Source organism: Passer montanus, unplaced genomic scaffold (genome assembly GCF_014805655.1).
Source record: "Passer montanus isolate IOZ18808 unplaced genomic scaffold, ASM1480565v1 scaffold16, whole genome shotgun sequence".
Taxonomy (NCBI): Eukaryota; Metazoa; Chordata; class Aves; order Passeriformes; family Passeridae; genus Passer; species Passer montanus.
The window spans coordinates 1,322,299-1,346,765 of NW_024363160.1; the positions used below are offsets into that span (position 1 = coordinate 1,322,299).

A 24,467-nucleotide genomic window follows, 5' to 3' on the forward strand; every position below is an offset into this window, starting at 1 on the left:
TCTCATTCTTGAACACCAATGCATAAATGAAATTAAGTTGGGACTCACCCAAGGACATTAAAAAAATTGAAACAAGACCCCATTAAAAAAAAATAGTCACCAAGAGATCATTTGGTCCCTTCAGATAAACCTAACAGATAATCCTTTAAGAATTATAAACTGTCTGGTCTTGATTTGGTTTTCAAACCACATATAAGAAAACATTCAACTCCAGTAACTTCAAATGCAACACTGACACAAATGACAAACATGCAATAACTCCTGAATTATTGACTTGCTGCATAAAACATTTCTCCCTTCATGTTGTGCACATGCAATAAAGATGGCTTTTCAGCTCCTTCTATCACTTCAACCAGTGGAGAAGTGATCAAATAATTAATCACAAAGGTGAAAATGAGCAACTAAATGCAAGATTATTTAAATTGAAATTATATCTAACTAAGGCATTCAATTTTAACAAGAATGGCTTCTACTTGCAACAGGTACAGCAGAATGATCAAAGATTATGGATTACTAGGCAGAACACTAACTTTCTCCATTAATTTTCCTGTTTGCCCCCTTATTTTGCAAGGAGATTCTAAAGATGGACTTAATTAAAAAAAAATACTGTACAGACTGAAAAGCACTACATCAGTTATATCAGAATTAAAACTTACTAGAAGTGACGTCAGCCTTTCAGAAGTTACAGAATTCTAGAATAAAAGTTCTAAATGTAACCTGAATTACACTGCTATGATGTACAGATGCTAAAAACTCATCTTGTGCTCTTTTCCCCATCTTATACAGTGAAGAGAGACCTTTGCTTATAACTGAGTAAAACTCATTAGATCTCTATAGTAGAAAGAACATACTGGACTGTTATTTTACCTGTTATGGAAGACAGAAAGACATATAAAGAAAAAATCAGCTGCGCACAGAGAAACATTATGGGATCATCATGGATCAGGAATGATCATGCAATGAAGCTAAGAATAGAACTGTGTCTCAATTCCTGTTTAGACAGCTTAAAGTAATTGAAAACCAAAAATTCATAATTATTACTGACTCAGTTTTCTCTGCATTTTCATCTTGGGACCAACATACTACTTTTTCAAAACTAACAGCATTCATTTCTTAAATTGAAGTCTCTTCAGAGTGTACTTTGAATCAATTTTGAACATCATGTTAGGAGTCCTGGAAATTTGAAATAAATTGATGTGAAAACCAGTCCACTATTCTTCCCTGTATTTCAACTGTATCAGACACCCTTATCTCACTAAGTACTCTGAAAAGTCACATGGTGCTTTGGTACTAGGTGTATGCTAAAGAAGTTTTGGAGAAATCAGTGTAGTATTAATACAGCATTCAGGCCACTGACTCAGTTGGGGAAGGGAAATACTGTACAGACTGAAGCCATATTCAAAGTGCACAGTCCACCCTGTATAAAGGAGGCAATGTCTCAGAAGTCTCAGATAAAACATGACTCATTAAAGGTTTAACAGGACATCTTCATTCCAAAATGTATAAAAACACCTTAAGCATATTTCTGCAGTCTTTTTCCACAACTAGTTTCCTAAAAACATAGAAGAAACCTCAAATATGTTTTCAGACCAGAAACTTCCCTTCCAACCTTACCCATTCTGTGATTTCTGACATTTTTGATGAGTAAATGAACATAAGGAGTAGGCTGCCACTGCCTACAACTTTATTCAGCCTATATCTGGACACATAATTAGCATCATGTTTCATGTATGTTTGGTGAAAAAACTTGAAATTGCATCCTTAAGTAGCAATCTGATCTCTAGAGACAGATGCCTTCCAACAACGTCAGGTATTTTTGGTTATTTCAACTTGTCCCACCAGAGCTTGGCTTGTTCTGATCTGCCCCATCTCTGCCTTCTCTATATCCTTGTCCACTTCTGTGTTTTTCCTGTTTGGTTGGGTTTTGTGTTCTGATTTTGAAAAGCTATATAAATCCCTGCTCTACACTGTATCACATGAAGCATGAATAGAGTCCGACAACAGATGAGGCTGTGTACATACACCAGCTGGAATTCTTAAAATCTAGACATACTGTAAAGAAATGTATTATCCACTCTCTATTTTAAAAGAAATGACTGAAAGTGACTTCCCTTCCTAAAGCAGCTCATGTTCTATATCCAGTTGAATTACCAGTGCTTGCAAAATTAAAATCCAAAAGTAATTGGTAAAAGAAGCTTGACTTTTTCTATTCATGCATGTATTATTTGCTTGAATTCTATCATAAAACACTGATATATAAATCTTGCTTCTTAGAGTGTTTTCAGATATCCTTGACAGCTGCCACTGTTACCCACAACAGCTCATAGTTCTGTGCAAAGTCATAAATAACTTTCTGCTGACTAATGGCATGCATCCCAAAGTCCAGAAACCTTTGCCATAAACTGCAACCATCCACACTGCTATGCTGAATTTAAGAAAGTTTAGGAACTATTCAACTTGCTGAATGCTGTTGGCATGCAATACACTGAATAACTTACTACCAGTAAGGCAGATTTAATTCTTGAACTCAGTAGATAATTGAGTAACAACAGAATTGTATGAAGAGCAGAAGTGGTGCCTATAACTTTTAAAGAATTTTTCTTGAGAAGAAAAATCAAATCATTGCTCTACGGATAGGGCCTCTTTTAAGCAATTGTAGTAACAGCTAAATCTTCAACTTCAAATCTTAATAATGTATTACAAAATGAAAAATTTAGCTAATTTTTGATGGTTTGTGGGATTCATAACTTTAACCAAACATTCAAGGGAGCAAATAAAAACAAAGAAACTATTTGTCTAAAAAGAGTTCCCATTCCTTTCAATTGTTTTTGATTCTTCAAACCCAAGTCCCTGTCTCAAAGATACCACAGTTTTGGTTACAGCATTAAGAGATTCAGACACATTTCTACTATGTAAAGCAATACATTCCATGTGTGTGGAATTCATTATTCATAATTCATTATTTCTCTTTTAGAGTATTAAAACGCAGTATTTGACATCTTCCAAAATGCAGTAATTGACATCTTCCAAAATACAACAAAGGCTTAACTCCAATTTAGTATCTATTTCTTTTTTAAAAGTTTAGAATAATTGGAATAACCTTCCTTCCAAACTTAGATCTTATAATGACTCCTGAATATCCAGAAATTTTATATGAGGTAGATTGGACTCAACCAAAGACTTTACCTTTCATTACAAAGTCTGCCTTCCTCATATTTTTGGATCATCACAGCTACCTTACAGATGTAGGAGTTAGAGAAATATTTGACCTTAAGATAATAAAATTACAATTTTAATCTGTCAAAAAACGGTATAGTTATCATGCATAAATGCTTACTTCAGCTTTGCATCATGCAAATCAGTTTTATCTTGGGTTTAGAAAGGCACCAGTTCATTACTTTTAGTCTGTAATCAAGACACAAATTTGTTACTTGTAATCTGTAATCAAGCACTGACAGAAGAAATCAAATCTGAGGGAAACCTTCATCTTCCCTGTCCTGTGAAGCTGTTTACCTCACCCTGGTATTAATTATATCATCTACCCTTCTCTCACAGCATTTATATGGAAGACATACTGGGCAGGTGATTTTCATCAGAGACATTTTTCTGATTAGGAGAAACAGTTTTGCAAAATAAATAAACCACACTGATTTGTAATACTTCTTCAGAGGCAACAGCTCATCTGGTCCTTTGATGGTACTGTCTGTTTTTGTATCAGTATCATAAAACCTTTGCATATGTCTTCCAGTTCTCAGTGGTGTGCCTAACATCCATCACTGGAAACCCAGCTTTGTTTTAACAACAAAAACCCCATTCAAAATAGATAGTACTACATACACAGCCAATACTTTGATAGGTTTTTTTTAGTATTATGGTTAACATTTCCAAACCAAAAAGAATAAATCAAAAATCAAATTTAAAAAAAAATAATGAAAAAAGGCAACCAACAAAATAAAAAAACCTCCCTCAAATCACCATAAGGAAAACTGTAGACTTTCAGAAATAACAACTTAGATTAGAAAATCAGATCTTTAAGTTCTGCATTTTTATCATCTTATCATCATAAAGTAAAACCTACAAATAGCCTCCCAAACAGATGTTCTACTTCAAACTAAGTAACTCCTGTTTCACCCAATATATACTCTTTACATACTCCCAAAAAACTGAGAAGCAAGACTGAGGTCTTTGACACTGTAAGACACATACTCCAACCTAACAGGATTTCCTTAGTTATATTTGAACTTTAACAAATTATCAGCATAATCTATGAACTCCAGGCACATATCGAGTAGAACACCCAGGAAATATCCTAGAAGCCATCATAATACTGTCAAAACAAAGCACTACAGTATTCTTTCACACCTTAACAAAACCAAAAACCCAAAGCTGACAGCCATTTCACCTTCTGATGAAAAAAAATCATGATTACAAGAATCTTTTGAAATGCAAATATCTTGAAGACAACTACTTACATACCTTGATCTCATTGAACAAAGCCCTGTAAGTTATGGTCTTCACAAAAGGAACAAACTGTTTTAAAAATACAATGTTTCTAAAGGTTACAAATGCTTTATGGCAAACATAAATGGAATTTAAAGTTTACTGTTATTGATTTGGTGTGCTGTTCATATTGTATTTCAGCTGTAAAACAGTAGTGGATGTATCACTATCAGACATGATTCCCAGGAGGGAAAGATTAACATTAAAGTGTATGTTTTATCCCCAAAATAAAACAAAATTAAAAATATATCACTAGCAGACATGATTCCCAGGAGGGAAACATTAAAGTGTATGTTTTATCCCCAAAATAAAACAAAATTAAAAATTAATTTCTAAGGATTCATTTGCCATATTAAAAAATATCATATAATTTCCGACTCCCATTAAAAAAACCAAACAAACATACCTGTTTACAAATGAAACATGTACAGACAATGATTCTGTACATGCAAAAGACCCCTGTTTGGCCACAAACCGTGTCAGGTTCAGATGAGCAAAACAGTTTGCATGTGGGTGTGGAGTTCACCTGTTTGCTTACCCTAACTCCCATTAAAAAACCAAACAAACATACTGTTTAGAAGTGAAACGTGTACAGACAATGATTCTGTACATGCGAAAGACCCCTGTTTGGCCACAAACAGTGTCAGGTTCTGATGAGCAAAACAGTTTGCATGTGGGTGTGGAGTTCACCTGTTTGCTTACCCTCAGGTTAAGAAGAACCTACCCAATTTTTTCTCCTGAACATCTGATTACTTCTGACAGCCATACACCTCAAGAAATGTAAGACACCACTAACCTGTATACTGTAATAAAATGCATAATAAAGTTGGGTTCATAACATGATATCAAATTATAAGCCTAATGAAAGTTAAATTACATAGAATTAATTCTCCTTTTCTTAGATCTTCAATATCAAGAAGATAAAAATCTATTTTCACCCAAATGAATGAAGATTTTCCTACTGACTACAATAGTCACATGCTACTCCTCACTTGCTTCTGACCCAGAAATGATGCCCTTATGCAACATTTTCATTCATGCTGGAAGGACTGTCTGTGTCCTCACTCTGTCCAGGCAGAAAAGGAAAACTCACAGCAGAACTCGGCTGACACACGCTGATTTACAGGTACAAAGTAAGCTGAATGGCACTAACACGGCTTATGTTGAGGGTATTGCGCTGTGCTCTCTCAGCAGTCCTTTACTAGCGGAGCAGAACAGGAGAATTCAAATTGAAAAAAAAAAAAGGACAGGGCACAGTGACAATAAGTTACCATTCATACCCCAGGTCACAAGCCAGGGCTGCCCTTGTGCCCACACGAGGCTCGCAGGCCGGGCCCGCTGCGCCAGCGCCACCTGCCGGGCGCGGGCGGCGCTGCGCGCTCAGCAACGCGGGCCCTGCGGAGCCGCCGCGCGTCCTGCGCCAGCAGCGCCCGCACGGAGCGCAGGGGTGTCCCATCGCTTGGCACACACAACTCCTCCCTGACAGTGCACAATGGAACTGCACTGTTAAGCCTCTCTTCTATTACGTCTCTGCAAAATCCAGAATTACAAGAATCTGGGCAGATGGAAGGTTACACACTGAAGTAATACCTAAAAAAACCACCAAAGTTACAGCTTTCCTTAGTGCAAACTGCAGGAATTTGTTTCTTACAGCAAAACCTGGAATTCAACCTGGTCAAAATAATGTGTGTAGGCTCCTTCATATTTGTGAAGGAGAAAAGAAAAAGTGATTGCTTAACATTCCATTTAAAAGATTGCCCTGAAAAATACCCCCACACAACACTGCTCAGCAAATTGTTTTGCTAACAACTCAGAAGAGCATAACATCTTATCTTCCTTCCAGCATAAGCTCAGTCTGACTTCAATGTAACAGAATCCCAGATCTCACACTAAGGCTTCATTCTACTGGTTAAAACATAAATGTAGTAAAAGAAATAAATCTTGTTTAATCCTACTGAAGGGTAATGTTCCAAAGTTCTTCTATTTTAGAAAGTAATTCCAGCTGCATTTATCTACAGCCTAAATTGTAAGATGTTTTAATGGTTAAAATCTGTCACTGCCGTATTAATTATTTTCACGCTCATGCAGGACATTGACTGTTACTGTCTCAGTCCTTGCTTTAGTATAATTTTGTAGCTGTTTCAACAAAACTCACTGTATTTCCCCCTCATGCCCCAATATCGAGGCAGAAGTTGAGATGATTAAGGCCAAAATTGTCACCAGTGACCAATCCAACGAAACTAACTTTTCCATGATGTAACTGGTTCCTACACCTCTTTGCTTCAATATAACTTCTGACAAATTTGTCCCCGGAAGTGAATACAATGAAGCCAAAAAAAGAAATGCCAGGTCACAGATACAACACTTAGGAACGAGACACATTTAACAGCCACCTGTGGAAAACTGGTTAGTATGAGCAGCAAATACCATAAGGGTGAGCTGGAAAACAGAAGACAACAAGATTTTTTGAGCAATGAAAAGGACTGCTGGCAGAAACACACTCATCACACCCACCTATAATCTTAAAATCTGGAAATTGTGTAGGCACTGAGGTTATAAGCCAAGCTAACATTTAATGACTGTCTTTCAGCAGAGATCATTATCTGAGAGCTGTGTCAGCCAGAAGCCATCTATTTGTGCTTAGCAGAATGCATAAACAGAGAGAACCTGGGCAAACATCTCCCCAGCTGCTATTTGGCTTCATGTCGTCACAGTTGCTTCTCCAAGCAACAGAGGAGAAAATGGAAGACTACTGAAAACAAAGTCCAGTAAGCAACTGTGGAAAATTGCCAGACTTATTATGTCAAGACACAGAGATGCTGTGAGTTTGTGGAGAACTCATGAGATTGTTTGAGCAAAAATGTGAGCTGAGCCACTTGATTACCTTGCGCTAGGCTGGAGCAAGACTTAACAGCTGAATGATGCATGGGGTGAGGTCGAGGTCTCACAGCCCAGTGGTGTCTCAGTGAAGCACAGGAGTGCACCCAGACCTCGGTATCAACCTCACTCCACCTTATCCCTGCCCAACCAGCCTCTGTTACAAATCTGTTCCTTTGGGAAGATAATGATGAGAGGTTGTAACATGCTGACAGGAGTAATCCTGTTACAGCCTTCACTGCTCCCTCACCTGGGTGGAGAATGATGCTGAACTGTTAGGGATCTGTGCTGCCTTTGTTACCACCAGTTCAGCCAAAGGTATCAAAAATAATTAATATATTGAAAAATGCACCCAGCAATATGAAAATGAGAAAAAAGCTTCTTCTCCACCAACTAGGACCACAGCAACTGGTAACCAATTATATTTGACAATAGTTACACTTCCATTTTTCCAGAAAGTCTAAAACTGATATTTGAAATCCTCCATTTTTAGAGTATGAGAACATGACCTTCATAGACAATGGCCTTGCTCCTCTCTCCCTTCCCCAAAGCAGGGATGACTCTTTGGTAAGATTGGTGCCTCTGGCTGCATCAAGAGCATAGCTGGGAACAGTTATACAACATTTTGTAGATCTACTGCGTTTATCACCAGCAATCTAACAAGAGTCAATGATCTGCTGCTTCAATAAAGTACATTATTTGTGAATCTGGAATTGTAAAAGTTCTTACTGAACATAACCAGCCATAGTGCCTGACTGGTTATAATCAGAAATTAAGCCAAGCTGCACTCAGCCCCTCTGATCTCTGAGGAGTAGCTGGAACACAAGGGGGTTTATTTTCTACCAAATTTCATATGCTTACTGCAAGAGCAACTGACTGGTAAAATTACATAGAACTTCCTTGTTAACAAGTGAAGACCAAAATTGCTGCATCCTCACTGACAAATAGAGATTTCAATTAGGAACTTTCAACAGGAAAAAACCTTTCCCAGCCAGCTGGGTTACATTACTGGACTCAGAAACATGCCTTCAAATGATCTCAGCTGACTTTTTTACTGTGGTTTGCAGACCTGCTTGTTTGCCACTCATCAGTAGGTGTTAATTCAACTTCTAAAAATGGAGAAATAAAGAAAAGTCAGTGAATAAGGGGCTGGAATTTTCTGACAGTCATAGCATAGACGCCTACAAATGGTAGTGAAGCTGACCAAAGACTAGTAAGACACCAGAAGAGGGGAGAAATAAAAAAAGAAAGACATCTGTCAACCTCATGGACTCTGCATGTGAGCTGTGTCCCAAACAGTTATCATGAGTAGACAGAGCAAGGAGCGGCAGAATTGAATCCTGATGCTACAGGACATTATGAGGGAAGCATGACAGAGCTGTAATTTATATTCATGCCACACCTGTAAAATTTAAGAGTGAGAAACTAAAAATCATTTAGTTTTGTGTAATTGCTGTCCAGCCCCATGAGTTTTCAGAATGTCCTTTTCCTCCTCATGAACTTGAGACATTGTGTTTTTTTTTTTCACATTATACAGTCTTTTTTTCCTCCTCATGAACTTGAGACATTGGTTTTTTTTTCACATTATACAGTCTTCACCAATTGGATACACATTCTTATACGAATAAATCTTTTTCAATCACCAATGTTATAATTGCAGTCACTTCCTTTTATGTTTTGTGCTCTCAGTGCTCCTTGGTGCTCCTCAAATTTCTGCAGAATTGCACAACTTTTCTTCAATCCCTTCCACAGATTTCTCTATGAGATTCTGTGAAATGTCTACCCCTCCAGCAAAGCATGAGTCACAGCCTTGATCACACCAGTACTTACACTGAACACAAATAATCTTCATGCAGCACTCCTTGCTGTTATAAGTGCACTGGTTTTGTCTTATTTGTGCTCATTCATTTGTTGCCTCTTAGGAAAGGGAAAAGAGAAAGCCCCCATCCTTTTGTGCTAAGAGAGAAGATTCTGTCACAACTGCCTTGTAGTCTATGGCAGAAACCTCTTTCTTCTATTTCCACGCAGTGTAGGAAATTATGCCTAATGTTTTCTGCTTTTTTAAGACCCCTGACTTTTACCAAGAAAAAAATAATTTTTCCAACCACTTATCCCTATTCTGTAAATTTTAATATATTTTATTTTTATCTCTTGACCTCCTTTGTTGTTAAATCAACTTGGTAAAACTTTGCCTTCTCCAATGTTCCTTGAACTTTAGCTATATTTACAGATAAAGGATAAAAGCAAAACACTGTACTTCTGAAGTTCATAGGAAAACAAATTAAAAGCAAGTGAAACAAAACACAGAGACTTCTAAAACTAGAACAACATAAACACGAAATAAAGCACAAATGACAACATTAGGTGGAACTCACCCTGCCTGTGGGTTCATCGTTCCCAGTGAGTTTTTATGAGCTGGTGATAACGTCTGAATTTTGCTTCCACTGGATCCAGATGAAGACAGTGTTTTACTTGAAGAGACACCTTGCAGTTGAAAAGCAAGCATAAAAATATAAGAAAATTTAAGATTTTTCTGCTGAAATGATACAATTTATTGAGAAACATTTTCATTGCAAAATTCAAAACAAGAGTTTTAGAAATACAGAGATATGAGTCAGTATAAGACAAGACAAAAAGAAAATGTTTCAAGATATGTATAAGAAATATGTAATTGAGACATAGTATTTTATTCTAAGAAAACATGCTGTATCTCAATTACTTTGCTCAGGAATAAAAGGGAAAGAAAAGTCAAAGTATGTACAAACAGAACATGTTTGATATCCGACGATATCTGAAACCTAAATTAGACTGCTGTTTGCATAATTCTAATATACATGCCTTGACTACATATGTTCACCAATTTATGATCACATTCAGCAGAAAAATTAAGTTACAGAATTAAGCATGAGAGAAATCAGTATTTGATACAATCATGCATTACTACCCTGAATGATTTTTCATCTAAAATTAAAAAAAAAATTGACCTGATATATAAACCGGAATCCTAAGAGCTCGGGAGTCTCTGTAGATAGATGGCAATCAGTGCCCCTTCCAGATTTATTTTAAATGAGATTTTACAAACCACTATATCAATTTTATATCAGTAAAAATCAATTTTTACTGCATAGTTTGAGAGTTATTATTTAGAAAGGACATGGAACAATTCATAACATTCATTTCATACCTACAACAGTTTTGCTAACACCACTTGGCTGCGGTAAGCGTGATGATGGTGATGGTGTTGATCCTACAGAAGGCATCTTCTTAACTGGAGCAGGTTTGTACTGTAACAAAATACAACCTAGAAATTTAAGCAATTAAATCAAACTATATATAACTATAAATCAAACTATTTATATAACACAACAGGTAATTCTTTCAGGTACTGTGGGAGAACAGAGGATGACTTCCTACTAAGTAACCTGCTTCTGGTATGGGAACATGCAAAATGGTTTCTGATAGTTTGTTTTCTAATACTTACAGATGATGCTGGCAGGAAACACTCCCTAACTTAATGGCTTTATTAAGATTAAAAGTAACATCTCATTATCAATTAATTTAAAAGTGAATACTCAACAGTAGAATTATTTTTGTCTTTCAAATCCAAACCTTACTTTCACCTGTGTGGTCTGGACCAGTCCCTGCACTAATTCAAAATACTGTGTAATACACCTGAGGCCCTCTAAAGCCTCTAATTAGCCACAATACTCCTGTCAGTTATCCTGTAGTCAGGTACCTTTGTTTGCCCCTTAAGCAAGTCTTCAACTGAATTTAGAAACTAGCACAACAGAAATTCAAATTCCTCTACAAAAACTGCATCTCTATTTCCTCCTGCTATCTTTACCTGCCATTTGCACACTTCTCAATTGCATTTATGGCTGGTTTTCATTTTGCAACTGCTGCCATCTGACTTACATATCTCTGCAGTTTAAGAAAGCAAAAGCCTCATCCATGCTGGTGTCTAATTTCAGTGAGTGCAAATAATAAAATTGCAGAATAGTTCTTTTTAGAAGTAACACACTATTTAACAAGATTGATTTGACATTGAATGCAAGTTTTGAGTTAAAAAAAGTGTTATAGCTCACCTGTGTTCGAGTAGGAACCTTGCCTTTGGTATCAGCTGCCAATTTCCCCTTATTCGTAATACGTGCAGCTTGCTCCTTACAGAAATTGATGTGCCTGTCAGCTGCATTTTCATTAAATCTCCTCTGACAGTATGGACACTGAATGTAATCTTAAAAACATAGAAATAAATTATTAAATAAAATAAAAATTAAAACATAAAACATTAATTATCTGTTTTAAAAATGACAGTGTTTTAAAGTATTTTAAAGACCAGCCTCCCCTCCAGGGGAAATTATGCATCTTTTTCAATCTGAAAATGAAATACAGATTGCCAGCTAAATGCATATTCTCATTTGATGGCTCAGAGTAGCTGAGGATTAGAAATAACTTAAGCAAAATGAGAAACACTTTAAGTGATGCTATTCTGCAGAGAAAGCAGCCAAAGAGGTAAAGGGATGTGGCACAGAGATCAGCTGGAAGGAAGTAGAGAAGAAGCTAAACAAACAAACAATGAAAAATTTTCAAAAAATCACAAACAGTTCAGTTTGTTCAAGATATGGGAATACATTACAACCTTTCCCACACAGGCAGCAGAAGACAACAAATCTGTTTCCTCTGACAAATTTGAAAGAACTGAGAAATACTAACTGCAATACTGGAAGTGATCACTATAAAAAATATCAGAAATTTAACAAACAAAAAGAATCAGAAGAAAATCAGCCAAAATAAGGAGCTATCTCTAAAGACATGCAAAAGAAAGTAACTGGTGGCCATGTTACTTCTGCAAGATGAATTCAGTCACATTGCAAACAGTATTACATACAGTAAATATTACTCTCATTGGGGAAAAACAGAAAGGGCTACAGAAATGCTTAAAATATTAAAAGATACATCATCTATATGCTGGAAATACACACCTTAAAATACAGTGCCCTTGGAAAATTATATGTTTGGACTACAGTTTCAGACAACTGTGTATTTCAGTGCCCAGAGATGTTAATGCTGTATGCCCCAGATTAGAGCATTCAAAACCATGCAAGCATCAAAAAAGCTTGACACCAGCAAAGCAGGTTAAATTAGTGTGTTTCTAGGTCATTTTCGAAATGTGTTGAAGAAAATGAGATGAAATTCAACCTCCAAATTACAATTAGATATCATAAAATCTTAAAATAAGTTTTGGATTACATGTTACTAGTCCAAATGCAGTAGATCAGGCTTAAATATTTGTCCCTTTGCAAGCATCAAAAAAGCTTGACACCAGCAAAGCAGGTTAAATTAGTGTGTTTCTAGGTAATTTTAGAAATGTATTGAAGAAAATGAGATTAAATTCAACAGTCACTGCATCCAAAATTACAATTAGATATCATAAAATCTAAAATAAGTTTTGGATTACATGTTACTAGTCCAAATGCAGTAGATCAGGCTTAAATATTTGTCCCTTTAAATATTTATAAACAGTTTTGAGTAAGTTAAATGATGTAATGGCCACCAAAGCATGAACTGTGACCCAAGAAGTGTGAGCTAAGAACAGAGGAAGAACACAGAAGTGATAGCATGGGAATCTCATGGGGTAACAACAACATTTTTTAAATTTTTTTATTTTACATATACTCTGCTACTGTCAGTATACTTGAACATCAACTACATCTTAAGATACAAAAAATCAGAAACAGAACTGTAATAGCTATGTAGTCAAATCTAAATTATTCTAAAGAAACTTAAGAAAAATAAAGCAGCTTTGAAAGCCCCTAGATAATACACCACTTCTGGCTAGTGCAGAGCTCAGTTCCCACAGAAAACTTTCAAAGCCCACAAATGTATCACACTAGAGAGGATGAATGTATACTTTTAGGAATCAGGAACTGTATCTTCATCCTTTTGTAAAACACATAGTGCCAGTCAGACACTTGGCTCTCTGAATGTACTGCTCATACTGTCCAGAAGAACGTCTAGGATTCAAAGTAAGATTTATAAAACAAATCAATCAAAATAAGAGGGCAGTACACACATGCAGTCAAGCTCAGGGTGACTTAAGGTTCTTCTTAACCTGATGCTGTTCTGCACTTCCTCAGAAAAAGTGGCAGAGGAGATGAAAGAAGCAGCAATACTTTCCAGCTCAGAGCAGTTAAGTAGAAAATACAAATATGAGACTTTCTATGAAAATGAAAAAGACTTGCTGCTTGTTAGAAACAAGTGTGCCCAAGACAGAGCTGAGTAGGAGAGGATGGATACACACAGTACGTTCACAATCTTCCCACTCCTACATGACAAGTAGAAAAGGAGTATCAGTTGCTGCTCCTGCTCTATTTGTAGGAGGAGTATACACTGATCTTTTTGTGCATGGTCTCTTCATTCCTGATTTCCTCTTCCTAAGTCTTACCCACTGCAGTAGGACTGAAGCAAGGAGACTAAAACTAACTACAACTAGATAATTCCTGCTCTATTTGTAAGAAGAGTATGCACTGATCTTTTTGTGCAATGTGCAAATCATTCCTGATTTCCACTTCCTAAGTCTTACCCACTGCAGTAGGACTGAAGCAAGGAGACTAAAACTAACTACAACTAGATAAATTATAGATATGCTACACAGATTATTAATGATTCTTTCCATGATCAAGCCTTGTGATTCTTACCCACAGCATTTGATATTGGCTTTAAGATGGCTTTATTTTTTAAAATTAGCTATATGGGTTTTCAGGATTGTGAGTACAGAATGCTGAATAATACAGCCTCTTAGAATGAATGCATCATTACAATCCTAATGCTGGACTAACACATCTGCTGCACAGAAATAGGGTAGGCAACACTTCACATCCTCCCTTGACCACAGAGACAGGCAGAAGCAAACACATGTTTTCCCAATCCTTCTGAAAATAGCCATTCAGCTAATCAAATGTGTAACTCTTAGGACAAGAGGAAGAAATATATTCTTCAATCCCTCATCATATGCCGGAAGTTAAATGAAAAGTGTATTTCCTTCTCATTCACATCAGACTGCTCGAACACTTTACCCACTCTCAGTTCAAAGATACCCAAGGACTGTTCTGCCCTTGCCAATATGAACTCCACACATCTCACATATCCAAAACACAAGTACCAACACCACAAGAGGCATTGAGGCATACACTGTATACATGAAACCAAATGTGAATTCAGAAATGGGAGAGATAACATCTGAAGAACACAAAAGTGTTACATTCCCACAATGTAAATATGTTATGGGTGTCAGCTAATCAAAAAGGCAATCTGTTACTGTTGGGAGCACAAACAAAGTATTGAAATAATTTGTCCAGCCTATGGTTTACAAGACAGTAATTGGCCCCAGCTATCTTTTCACACATTAAAAACAAAGTCATGGGCTTTGAAAGCTACACAGGATGTGAGCCAGCCAGACCCAAAGTCACAATCCAGCACCTGCTCAGGGATAGTAAGTCATCTTCAAGAACTTGTGAATGCTGCATTCCAACAAATTTCTTTTCAATTCAAACTTCTTCATATTAACTTAAAGAAGAATCTCTAAGGAACTTGACTGTTTTACATACCAGGGTCATATGATGGTGGAGGTGGTGGAGGGAGTTTTCCACCGTCTTTAAGATTAAGTCCTTTGGCTGCTCGTATAGTTGCTATGAATTCCTCATGCTTTCGTCTCCAGTTAGAAGGTTTTTTGGGTGGTTCTGGCTAAGAGGCAAAAAAGAAGGCTTTGAAGTTTTTACTTCAAGCTAAGTATGCACCTTATTTTAGTACATAACATCATAGTTAAGATTTCTTTCAAATCTTAGTTGATCTAATTAACACAAACTGCCAGCAGAAATAAGCCTTATTAAAATGCATATATAGTATGCCTAAAATGGTCATATTCAGAGTAAATTACCACATACCCGTGGCTTAAGAGGTTTTACTGTGGGAATGTCAGTTCCTTCTGCTCTCTGTCGGCTGGAATCAAATGTCTTCCTTTTCTTGGTAGAAGTTTTTTGGCAAATGGGTCCATGCTTTTTCTGAAAGCAGAAGCAAAATAAAAGGAGAATGCAGAACTTAGTTTTGAAAACAGAACTTATTAACACATTATTTCCCTCTTTCTTGATTAAAAAGAACTAGCAAAAACCCCCCAACTCTTGATGAATAAGCTGAGACTGTTTTGCCTCAAACATTTATGCCTGCCACTACCTTTAAAACAGAACTACAGGAATTCACTGATGTATACAGAGAGTCACAAAAACACAGGTGATAATGAAGAAAAGTTGAAGGCATCTACATTTGCCCCTTGTATGTAAAAAAACCTGATGATAGGTAGGCAGCTTTTGCACTGAGTAGCAAAACAAATCTGTGTCTGAAATTCATATTCACATTTAAGGACAGACCAATTTCTATTAACAAATGGAGAAGAGAATTTTGGAAATGGCAAACAAAACACTTAATTTACTAGCTGAGACTTAAAACTGCAGAAGACAAGGATTGATTCTGTAACCCTAGAAAAGATGCTTTTAGAGGCATGTATTTCAGAAAAGTATGAAATCTTAAAACAAAATTAAACCCCTTCTAAGGAGCTTAAAACCTGAGACAACTGGAATCAGTAATTACTTGGGGGGGGGGAAACAAAACCCCAACCAAAACAAAGCCCCTAGGTCTATTTTATTTAGCTATACTGAGCACTGCTTAACTTTCATATCAACTTATCAAATCTAAATGCCAAGAGGCCTCACACTACTCACCAGTGCTGCAGGAAAGAAAGTTCTTCCACAAATCTTACATGGCAACAGATCTCCAGTTTGCACTGTAACCTCACCTTAAAAAAAAAACAACATACTTCTTTAAGAAAATTTGATTAAATTAATGACAAAACATTATTTCAAAAATGTGAACCTCATATACACTTAGCCATAATAACAGTTGTTACTGTAAAGTATACATCCTTTGACTTGTGCAGAGGCTATGCAGATGAGAAAGGCAAAAAATATACCAAAGTCCTTAGGTACTTTTGGAAGCTGTCAGGCCCAGCAACATGTTACCAGCAAATCTGTTTATTTGTAATACATAACTCCACTCCCTTAAAAGGATGCATATAAATATGGAAATTAAAAATCCCTTGTAAGTCCCAATGACAGCTCAAATACACACCAAGAATAAAGCTATTTAGTGGGTATTTCTGTGTCTTTGGAAAAGATCATATTTAGTATCAAATATAGAAAAGACACATTCCATTATTTATTTTGCTGTATCAAGATAAACTATCCCACTTTCTCTTGTAAAGGAAACAGTCTTGATGCCATTTTTACTATATATTTTATTCAGATTATTACTGATGGCTTACAGAAGTATTTCTGATGTTGCTATTTAAGCATTGGTAACAAAAATGTAAACAGCATATTTGACATACAGCAGATCCACAGAACCAGACAGAAGACCAACAAGTCAAAGTATCAAGGCCTATGCAAGCAAATATATTTATATAGCATGCATTATGCAATAGAGTTGTGGCAGAGATGAAAAACTGCAGTGTTTCCCAATAAAAGGCATCTACTATATCTAGTACTATACCAGAGGAATACAGGGATATTTTTATATCATGTATATATCAAGAAAGAAGCAGTAGATTTGGATTATGTTTGAGATGTACTAGTAGCTTTCTCTGTACTCAATCTGACTATTGCAGACAATACAACTGCCTCTATTTACACCCCATTAAAATGAAACCACTTCGAATTTACTTGTATTTTAGGCGAAGCAGCATCTTAAACTAACAAAGTTACCAACATAGCAATCTTCAATCATTTGATCAGCTTTTGCTCCCAGCTTCCTAGTGGAAACCTGTTTTCCATCTAAACATACACACTTGCTAACTAAAAAAATAATTTAATGAAATATTTCACAGCAAACAAACAGATTCAGGCAGCCATGGTTCCCACTGAAAACCTTTTTTGCCCAAATGCAAAGATTAAAACTGAGTGAAATGTGTATCACCAAAAAGCAATTATTGTCTATTTCTGATTTTTTTCAATTATTTAAAGCAAGTTCACCCCCAGTAACTAACTGCATGCAATATTGTATGAACATACTATGTTCATAACAATAGAGCATAACAATGTTGTATGAACATACTATGGAGCACAGTACATTTTAAGAATCATAAATCACATGAAAAGTGCAGTTCAAAACATTTAGTTCATACCTTTAATTAATTTATGCACCTTTTCCATGCAGATATGATTATGCCTCTCCTTACCACAACACAGCAGGACTGCACTGACAGTAAACAGCTTTACAAATGGAATTCATAATCAAGTTTCCTTTTGTGCCATCTAAATATTTGTGCATTTAGATGCACGCAAGTACACGAAGTAGGAAAAATGCAAAACATGCAGATGAATCTTGATTTTTTTCCTATTCTTGCATTTGAATTGTGTTTGAATTGTGATAAAGAAATTTGGATACTTTCAAATTGAATGTGATAAAGATTTACTAGGAACTTGGTTTTTAACTGTATTTTTTCACATTCTTTTTTAAAAAATCATGTCCGAAAATTTTTCCATAGGTCTGTTTTCTTAAATCCACAAGCCTGAGCACATGAACATTGGTACAAAGCTTAGATTTAGATGGCAGGGAACCTGCCCTCACCACTGCTCTGAAGGGTAAGCAGCAATGGTTGCAACCATCAATTACTCCACTCAAAAATGCAAAAAAAATATGCACAGATTTGTTTATTTCATGACTACATTCTTCAGAGTCCCTAGCACTCTTAATAATGACAACCTACATCACCCCAAACTCACTTCTGCTAAAGAGTTCAACTTCTTTTTATGACATCATTCTGATACAATCCTCAGCCTTGCAGAAACAAGTGAGAGAGGCATTTCCCAAAAATATGAAGTCACACTATTTGTGTCTTCAATAAATTAGGTGAAATAAATCAGAATTAGTGATCTTGACAAGGTCAAGAATTTGGCTGAGAATTCTTTCAAATATCTGCCTTAGTAAAAGAAACTACATGTCCCACAGTTTTCTTCTGTATTCTAGAATTTGAGCTGGTGTTTAAATTCCACATGAAAAGAAGCAGACTTGATAGCTGCTGACCTGAACGAGCAGTATTTACACACGACAAACCAAAGCACAAGGAATGCCAACTGCCACTTAGAGCAGCTGCAGTTACAGACCTGGATTTCCTTAGAGCACCCCCACCCTCCCCTGCTGCTGGCAGGTAATCACATCTGCCTGGAGCTACTTCCACTGCCAGCACCTACTGTGTAACACAAATCACTGACCCAAAGCACATAAGGAAGTTATTTTTAAAAAATGAGAGTTCCTGAAGTTTTGTTGAAAATGAGAAGCCAAGTGTCCTTTATGAAGGGGCACACACACCCCTTTAGCTTCTTAATTCCTCTGTGATTTTCCTCATTTTTAAAGTTAAAAAAAAAAAACCAAAAAAAAAACCAAAACCTAACAAACCACAAAACCTTAACATTTCTTTCTAGGAGTCTCTCATTTTTAAAGTTAAAAAAAAACCAAAAAAAACCAAAACCTAACAAACCACAAAACCTTAACATTTCTTTCTAGGAGTCTATGAGTCTTCCCTTACAGAAGGGTAAGCAATGCTATCCACATGAAATCTGGTTACTTAAAAGTAAGACATGGGAATAAAATTGTGTAAGCTGCAATTGACTTAATTTTGGCTTTATTTTTTAAAAATACATTAATGTGTGATATTTTTCCTGATTTTTTTTCCTGAAAAAAGTTAACCAAAATGGTTTGTTATCTGGGATGTACTGCAGGGAGGAGGCTAAAGGAAAAAAAAAAAACACACTCAAATCAGGAAACAGAAGGAGGACACGCTTGAGAAATTGGTCTGAGAATAGAAATTGGTAGTAAGACAGTGCCATGGCAATTTTCTTCAGTCTGTAAGTTTAGCAACAATGCAGGACTTTTAAAAATCATTTTGGTTATACAGCAGCTATATCTATTTTCCTTTTTACCAACTTTAATACCACTAATCACCAACAGTTTAGATTCTTGTACTAACATGAATTAATATAGTTAACTTGGAGAAGGATTGAAATAATTATTACTGTTTATCTAATCAAAACACATCTAGAGAAAAGATAAATATGATCAGAATTGTAATGTGACCATAGAAGTGGTATTTCAGCAGAAGTGATGCCAGATCTATGATACAGAGCTTTACATCCTATTCTACTGCCTCCCTGAGACCAGGTCTCAGACAAAAACAGAGTGTACAACCTAGTATGATGCTGGGTATCTGACTTAACCAGACTGGAAGCTTATTAGCAGGACTACAACAATCTTATTGTTCATGCTTGTAAAATGTCCTTCTCCTCCAGCTCTACTTCCAAATCACTGGGTTTGTACCTACACGAGTTACTGCTCACATCCCTTCTGAGTACGGTTACAGCCTGCTTGTACTTTCTGATCCTGAAGTTAGGAGTTTAGCTGTAAAGTCTGGGTGGAGCACTAAGTCTAACAGTACAGCTATACAGTCTCCAGAAGTTTCATGGTGCTTTCAGTATTATAGATAAGTTTAGACTTCTTTGAACCTGGATTTCAAGAGAACGACTTCTTTCTTTCTTTTTTCTCATATTCAAATAGCACAATTGATTTACAGCAGAAAGAGCAAGCTACCAGATCTATTTATCTTTCTCAGTACAATGCGTGGACCCATCAATACATACAAGCTTGATCTGACACAGTCGCAGCCATAGCTGTCACAGTCACTTGTTCTTGCTGTCATGTTCACAGATAAAGCAGTTGTGTAAATAGACTTCACACTTAGAGGGAGCAGGAGCCTCCGGTATTGCTGAATAACTTAAGTTTTGTTACACTTTTTTATTTTGGAGAGCTCCATATACCCAAGTATATAGAGCTACGTGGGGTGCACATAGATACAAATTGCAGAAACAAGACTGCACTTTGTAACAGTATTTAATCAGGTTGTAAAATCTGACTGCCCTCCAAAACCTTTTATTTCTCAACAGCAGTGACAGTACTAAACTATTTAGGCCAGAAACCTTTGGTAATCAGAATCATCAAGCCTCTCTGAATTCAAACATGCAGAAACAGCCTGGTACAATTCCCTGCCTTGGGACCAGGTACCTATTTAAAGCCAGCAAGTAATCTGCAAATGTTGAAAGTCAGCACTTGAAGAGCACTTGCCAAATTCTTCTACAAAACTGTATTTATTGCTTTTAGCATAACTCCATTCTCATCTCCAAAACCACGGTATTTGTAACGTAAGAGTTCCACATATTTATGGTACAATAAAAAAATGCTCATTCCCCATATTAGTTAGAATCTGTATCATCAAGGCACAACATCTGGTTCTTTGAGGACTGCCCAGTCTCTAACATATGTCCAATAATCAATAATGACTGGGTTATATTTTTTTAATTAACACACTAACTAACCATAGCCTAACCAATGGTAAATACCACATGCAAGGGTCACCTAAAAATGATACCAATGCAGTGACACAGGTAGGAACACTTCACAGAACCATGGAATGGTTTGGGTTGGAAGGGGACCTTGAAGATCACCTAGTTCCAACTCCCCTCCTGTGGGAAGGAACACCTTCAACTAGACCAGGTTGCACAGACCTCTGGACATTCCTTTAAATTAGAGCATTAATTTTTTAAAGCAGTTTTGCAGAGAATTAAATAACATAATGAAAATAGGAATGCACCAAAGTAGGAAAAAAGTATTCTAATAATGATTGAAGCTTTGCAAATTTGCATTATTTTGCCAAAAGAAATTTTAAAATGAAAACGCAACTAAGGCAAATACACTGACTGTAATTCTTAATAACAGGCAGTACTTGCCATACTTCAGTCAAGTCTGCTTGGAAAATGATATTGTGCATGTTTTACCCCACCAAGCACATCCCTTCTCACCTGTGCCATTCTGCAGTTTGCAGGAAAGAGACAAAGGAAGAGGAAAACCATAGTAAGCCCTGACTCTTACTATTCAACCATTCATATACTTGGAGATTTTTAAGCAGCTAAGTTTTGACAATTGTCTAACAAACAGCAAGTCAATCTACTTTTATCTATCTACTCCCAATTTTATAGGAAAGCCTTATGAATTCTCCTGTACTGACAATCTTGTATAAACCTGTCACTTCTGTTTCCAAAAGATAACACCTTAGCACTGTAGCATCCATTCCTCCAAGCTGAAAAGACTTTCACAGTACCTCTGCACATTTTTGTACAGCTTTTCACTCTGACAATGAAAATGCATTCTATTTCAAAAACCATGTTATTGCACTGAACATGAATGAGTCTGATGATGGTGAATTTCATTTGTATTTCTTGAAAATAACACATCAAGGTGAGACCCACTGCCTCAAAGTGACAGCCTGGAGGAGGATTCTGTATAGGTTTTTTTGGTGACTGAGAAATGAGTTCCATGCAGTCAAGAATGACAGTAAAAGCAGCACACACAACTCACATCATGGTGTACTCCCCTTTACTACAACTGTCTTTCTTTGCTTCCTTCTTCATAGGAAGCGTAACTTTTAATGTGAAAACATGCCAGTCACATTACACATCCTTAAAAATAACCAGCTCTCTCTACGGTCATTTCTCATGGGACTCTTGCAAGCAGATCCCTAAAGTCACAGACTGCATTCCTGAACTCTGGGGCTGAGTTCTATTTACCCAGCTCCCTCCTCTCAGGATCCTGAATTGAACCATCCTACAGTCACTGGCGGAAAGGCTGCCCCTGACCTTTACATCTCACACATCTGTACATATGAAGTACTGCAGGACTGCCTCCCCTTGCCAGCTCCTTGATCACCTGGGTCAGGAGTTTGCCATCAATGCACACCAGAAGCCTCCTAGCAGCTTGCACCTTACTGATTTGTCCCTCTAGCAGATTAAAGTATCTCATGAGGAATACACTGTGAATACACTGATCTTTCCAATTATGAAGGAGACCTCATATTTTACCTGATCAAGTGGCTTTTAGCAGACAGCCACAACAGCTGTTCCCACACTGGTCTGCCTGCTAACCCTGATTCACACTCCCCCAGGTGGTTCCACAGCAAAGCTCCGTTGCATTCTCACTGTTCTCCCACATAAAGGGAAACTTCCCCCCGTGCTGTCCAGCTGGTTCTTCCTGAAGAGCCTGTACTCATCCACCACAGCACTGCAGTCCTGTGAGCTGTCCTACCACCTACACATGATCCCAACCAGATCCTAGCCCTGCAACAGAGAGCAGACCTCTGACTGTTGCCATTTGCTCCCATACTGAGTGTTAACGTGCAGGCATTCTAGAGAGTCATTCAGTCATGATGGTCATCCAGAAAAATCTATGAAACTTTCCCCTGCAAAGCCTACGGAAATGCAACTCAACCAAAGGCGAACCAGCAGCACTATTTGACAGATCTGAATTCCAGATGCATCATCTGACTTTCTATTAACAAGCTTTAAGACCAACTAGAAGCATTAGAAAGCATGTGACCTGCAAAACCCATGTAAATGTTACATTGATCTGCTTTGGCTTCATATACACACTGATCTCCCGCATTAGGCTACAGGCACTGTGATGACTGTGAGGGCAGTCAGGCAAAGACTTGTCTCCTCACACCAAGACTGTTCTGCCATAGTGATCCCCAATGCAAAGCTGGGCTTATGCACTCTACAACACAAGTGTAATTGGACAGAGCAATCCCTACCTAAGTCTGCTTGCTTATCAGAATCTTAATTGGCAAAATATGATGCGTTAAAAAAACCCTGGTAATAAAGTCAATTTATAATATATTCATTCCTAGTTTGCCCCTCCCTCAGCATTTCTTGAGAAAGTAAGCCCACTCCTCAGTTGGTCCAGTCAAGTGCTTACCATACCCCTGAAACCAGGTTTCATCAAGGTGCAACAGCTGCTTTTGATGGCAATCACACCATGTTGTGTGCAGGTAAAACATGTTCTTCTTTCCACTATATTCAACCAATTGAAGTCAATTAGTAGCTTCTAATCTAGCTTCTGCAATTTAAATTAAAAACACAAGAAATCTAAAAAATAAAACCTATAGAAAAGGGCATAAAATCTATTAATTCTAAGATACTGAAGAAACTAATCTGAAACATTCAAATTCCTATCTACTTTCTCTCTTTTAAAGGTGAAACATATTCTGGTAGTGGACTTCTCCATATTTTATCAGCCTAAACTACTTTTTGGGATTTTTCCTTAAGCAAAATAACCACTAATTAAAAAAATAAAAACATGATGGCTTTAGAAAGAGTAAATACATTGAGCAGTTACAGAGTGCTAAATGTCAAATTCACATCATTTAACAGAGGTTCAAGTATGCCCAGCAAAGCATCAGTTCAGTGCAAAGACACATTTATCTGTGTGTTTTAATGGCTACCAGAGACAAATTACTTATTAAAAATTATAAACATTAATATTAGTTTTGCATTTCAATCTTTAATAGTTTCCAAGTTACTGATTTAAGAACAGTGTACAATAAAACATATTCTTCTGTTGGACTAAAGATACACCTATTAGAAAAATGAAAGCTGAAGTCTGAAGTCAAATGGAGCTAAAGAAAATGGCCACAAAAGCAAGGAAGCTGCTGCATGGATCCAGTGAGGCAAGACAACTCTAAAAGGAAAAGAACACTCACACTAATACTAATTTTGTTTTAAAACCCAAAAATTTTCTACATTATTAAGGAAAAAAAAATAAGATTGGGCATTCAGAAATCCTGACAAAGCAAGAATAAGCACTAGCTCTCAAGAGTCACATTACTAACAAAAAACCCCAAAGATCTCTGTCTTGCACTGTTAGGGGTGGAGCAAGGCATCTCAGACATTCCCCACCCAGGGAAGGTCCAGGGACACCTGCTGTCACAGCACAGACCCCAGCTCTCAGCAGAAGATGCTGTACAGAGAGACCTCGAGGACACACTGAGACTGGTCCCAGTGTAGTGCCTCGGCAGATCAGCAAGGGAAAGCTCTGGATTTGCCCCTGGAGGCTATTTCCTGAGCCAGCAGCCAGCCCCTTCCAACCACAACCAGCCTTCC

At 37.0% G+C, this 24,467-nt stretch overlaps 1 protein-coding gene across 1 annotated transcript in view; it reads right to left on the reverse strand.

Moving 5' to 3' along the window:
• The window catches only part of ZC2HC1A (zinc finger C2HC-type containing 1A), a 39,137-nt gene that overhangs the window by 2,859 nt on the left and 11,811 nt on the right, over positions 1 to 24,467 (reverse strand). Inside the window, exons 3-8 of the mRNA XM_039702766.1 lie at positions 16,152 to 16,228; positions 15,321 to 15,437; positions 14,985 to 15,120; positions 11,463 to 11,611; positions 10,562 to 10,661; positions 9,753 to 9,861 (exon numbers count right to left, since the gene is read on the reverse strand). Of these exons, the coding sequence (XP_039558700.1) occupies positions 9,753 to 9,861; positions 10,562 to 10,661; positions 11,463 to 11,611; positions 14,985 to 15,120; positions 15,321 to 15,437; positions 16,152 to 16,228 (688 nt within the window). The remainder of the gene's footprint in view (positions 1 to 9,752; positions 9,862 to 10,561; positions 10,662 to 11,462; positions 11,612 to 14,984; positions 15,121 to 15,320; positions 15,438 to 16,151; positions 16,229 to 24,467) is intronic.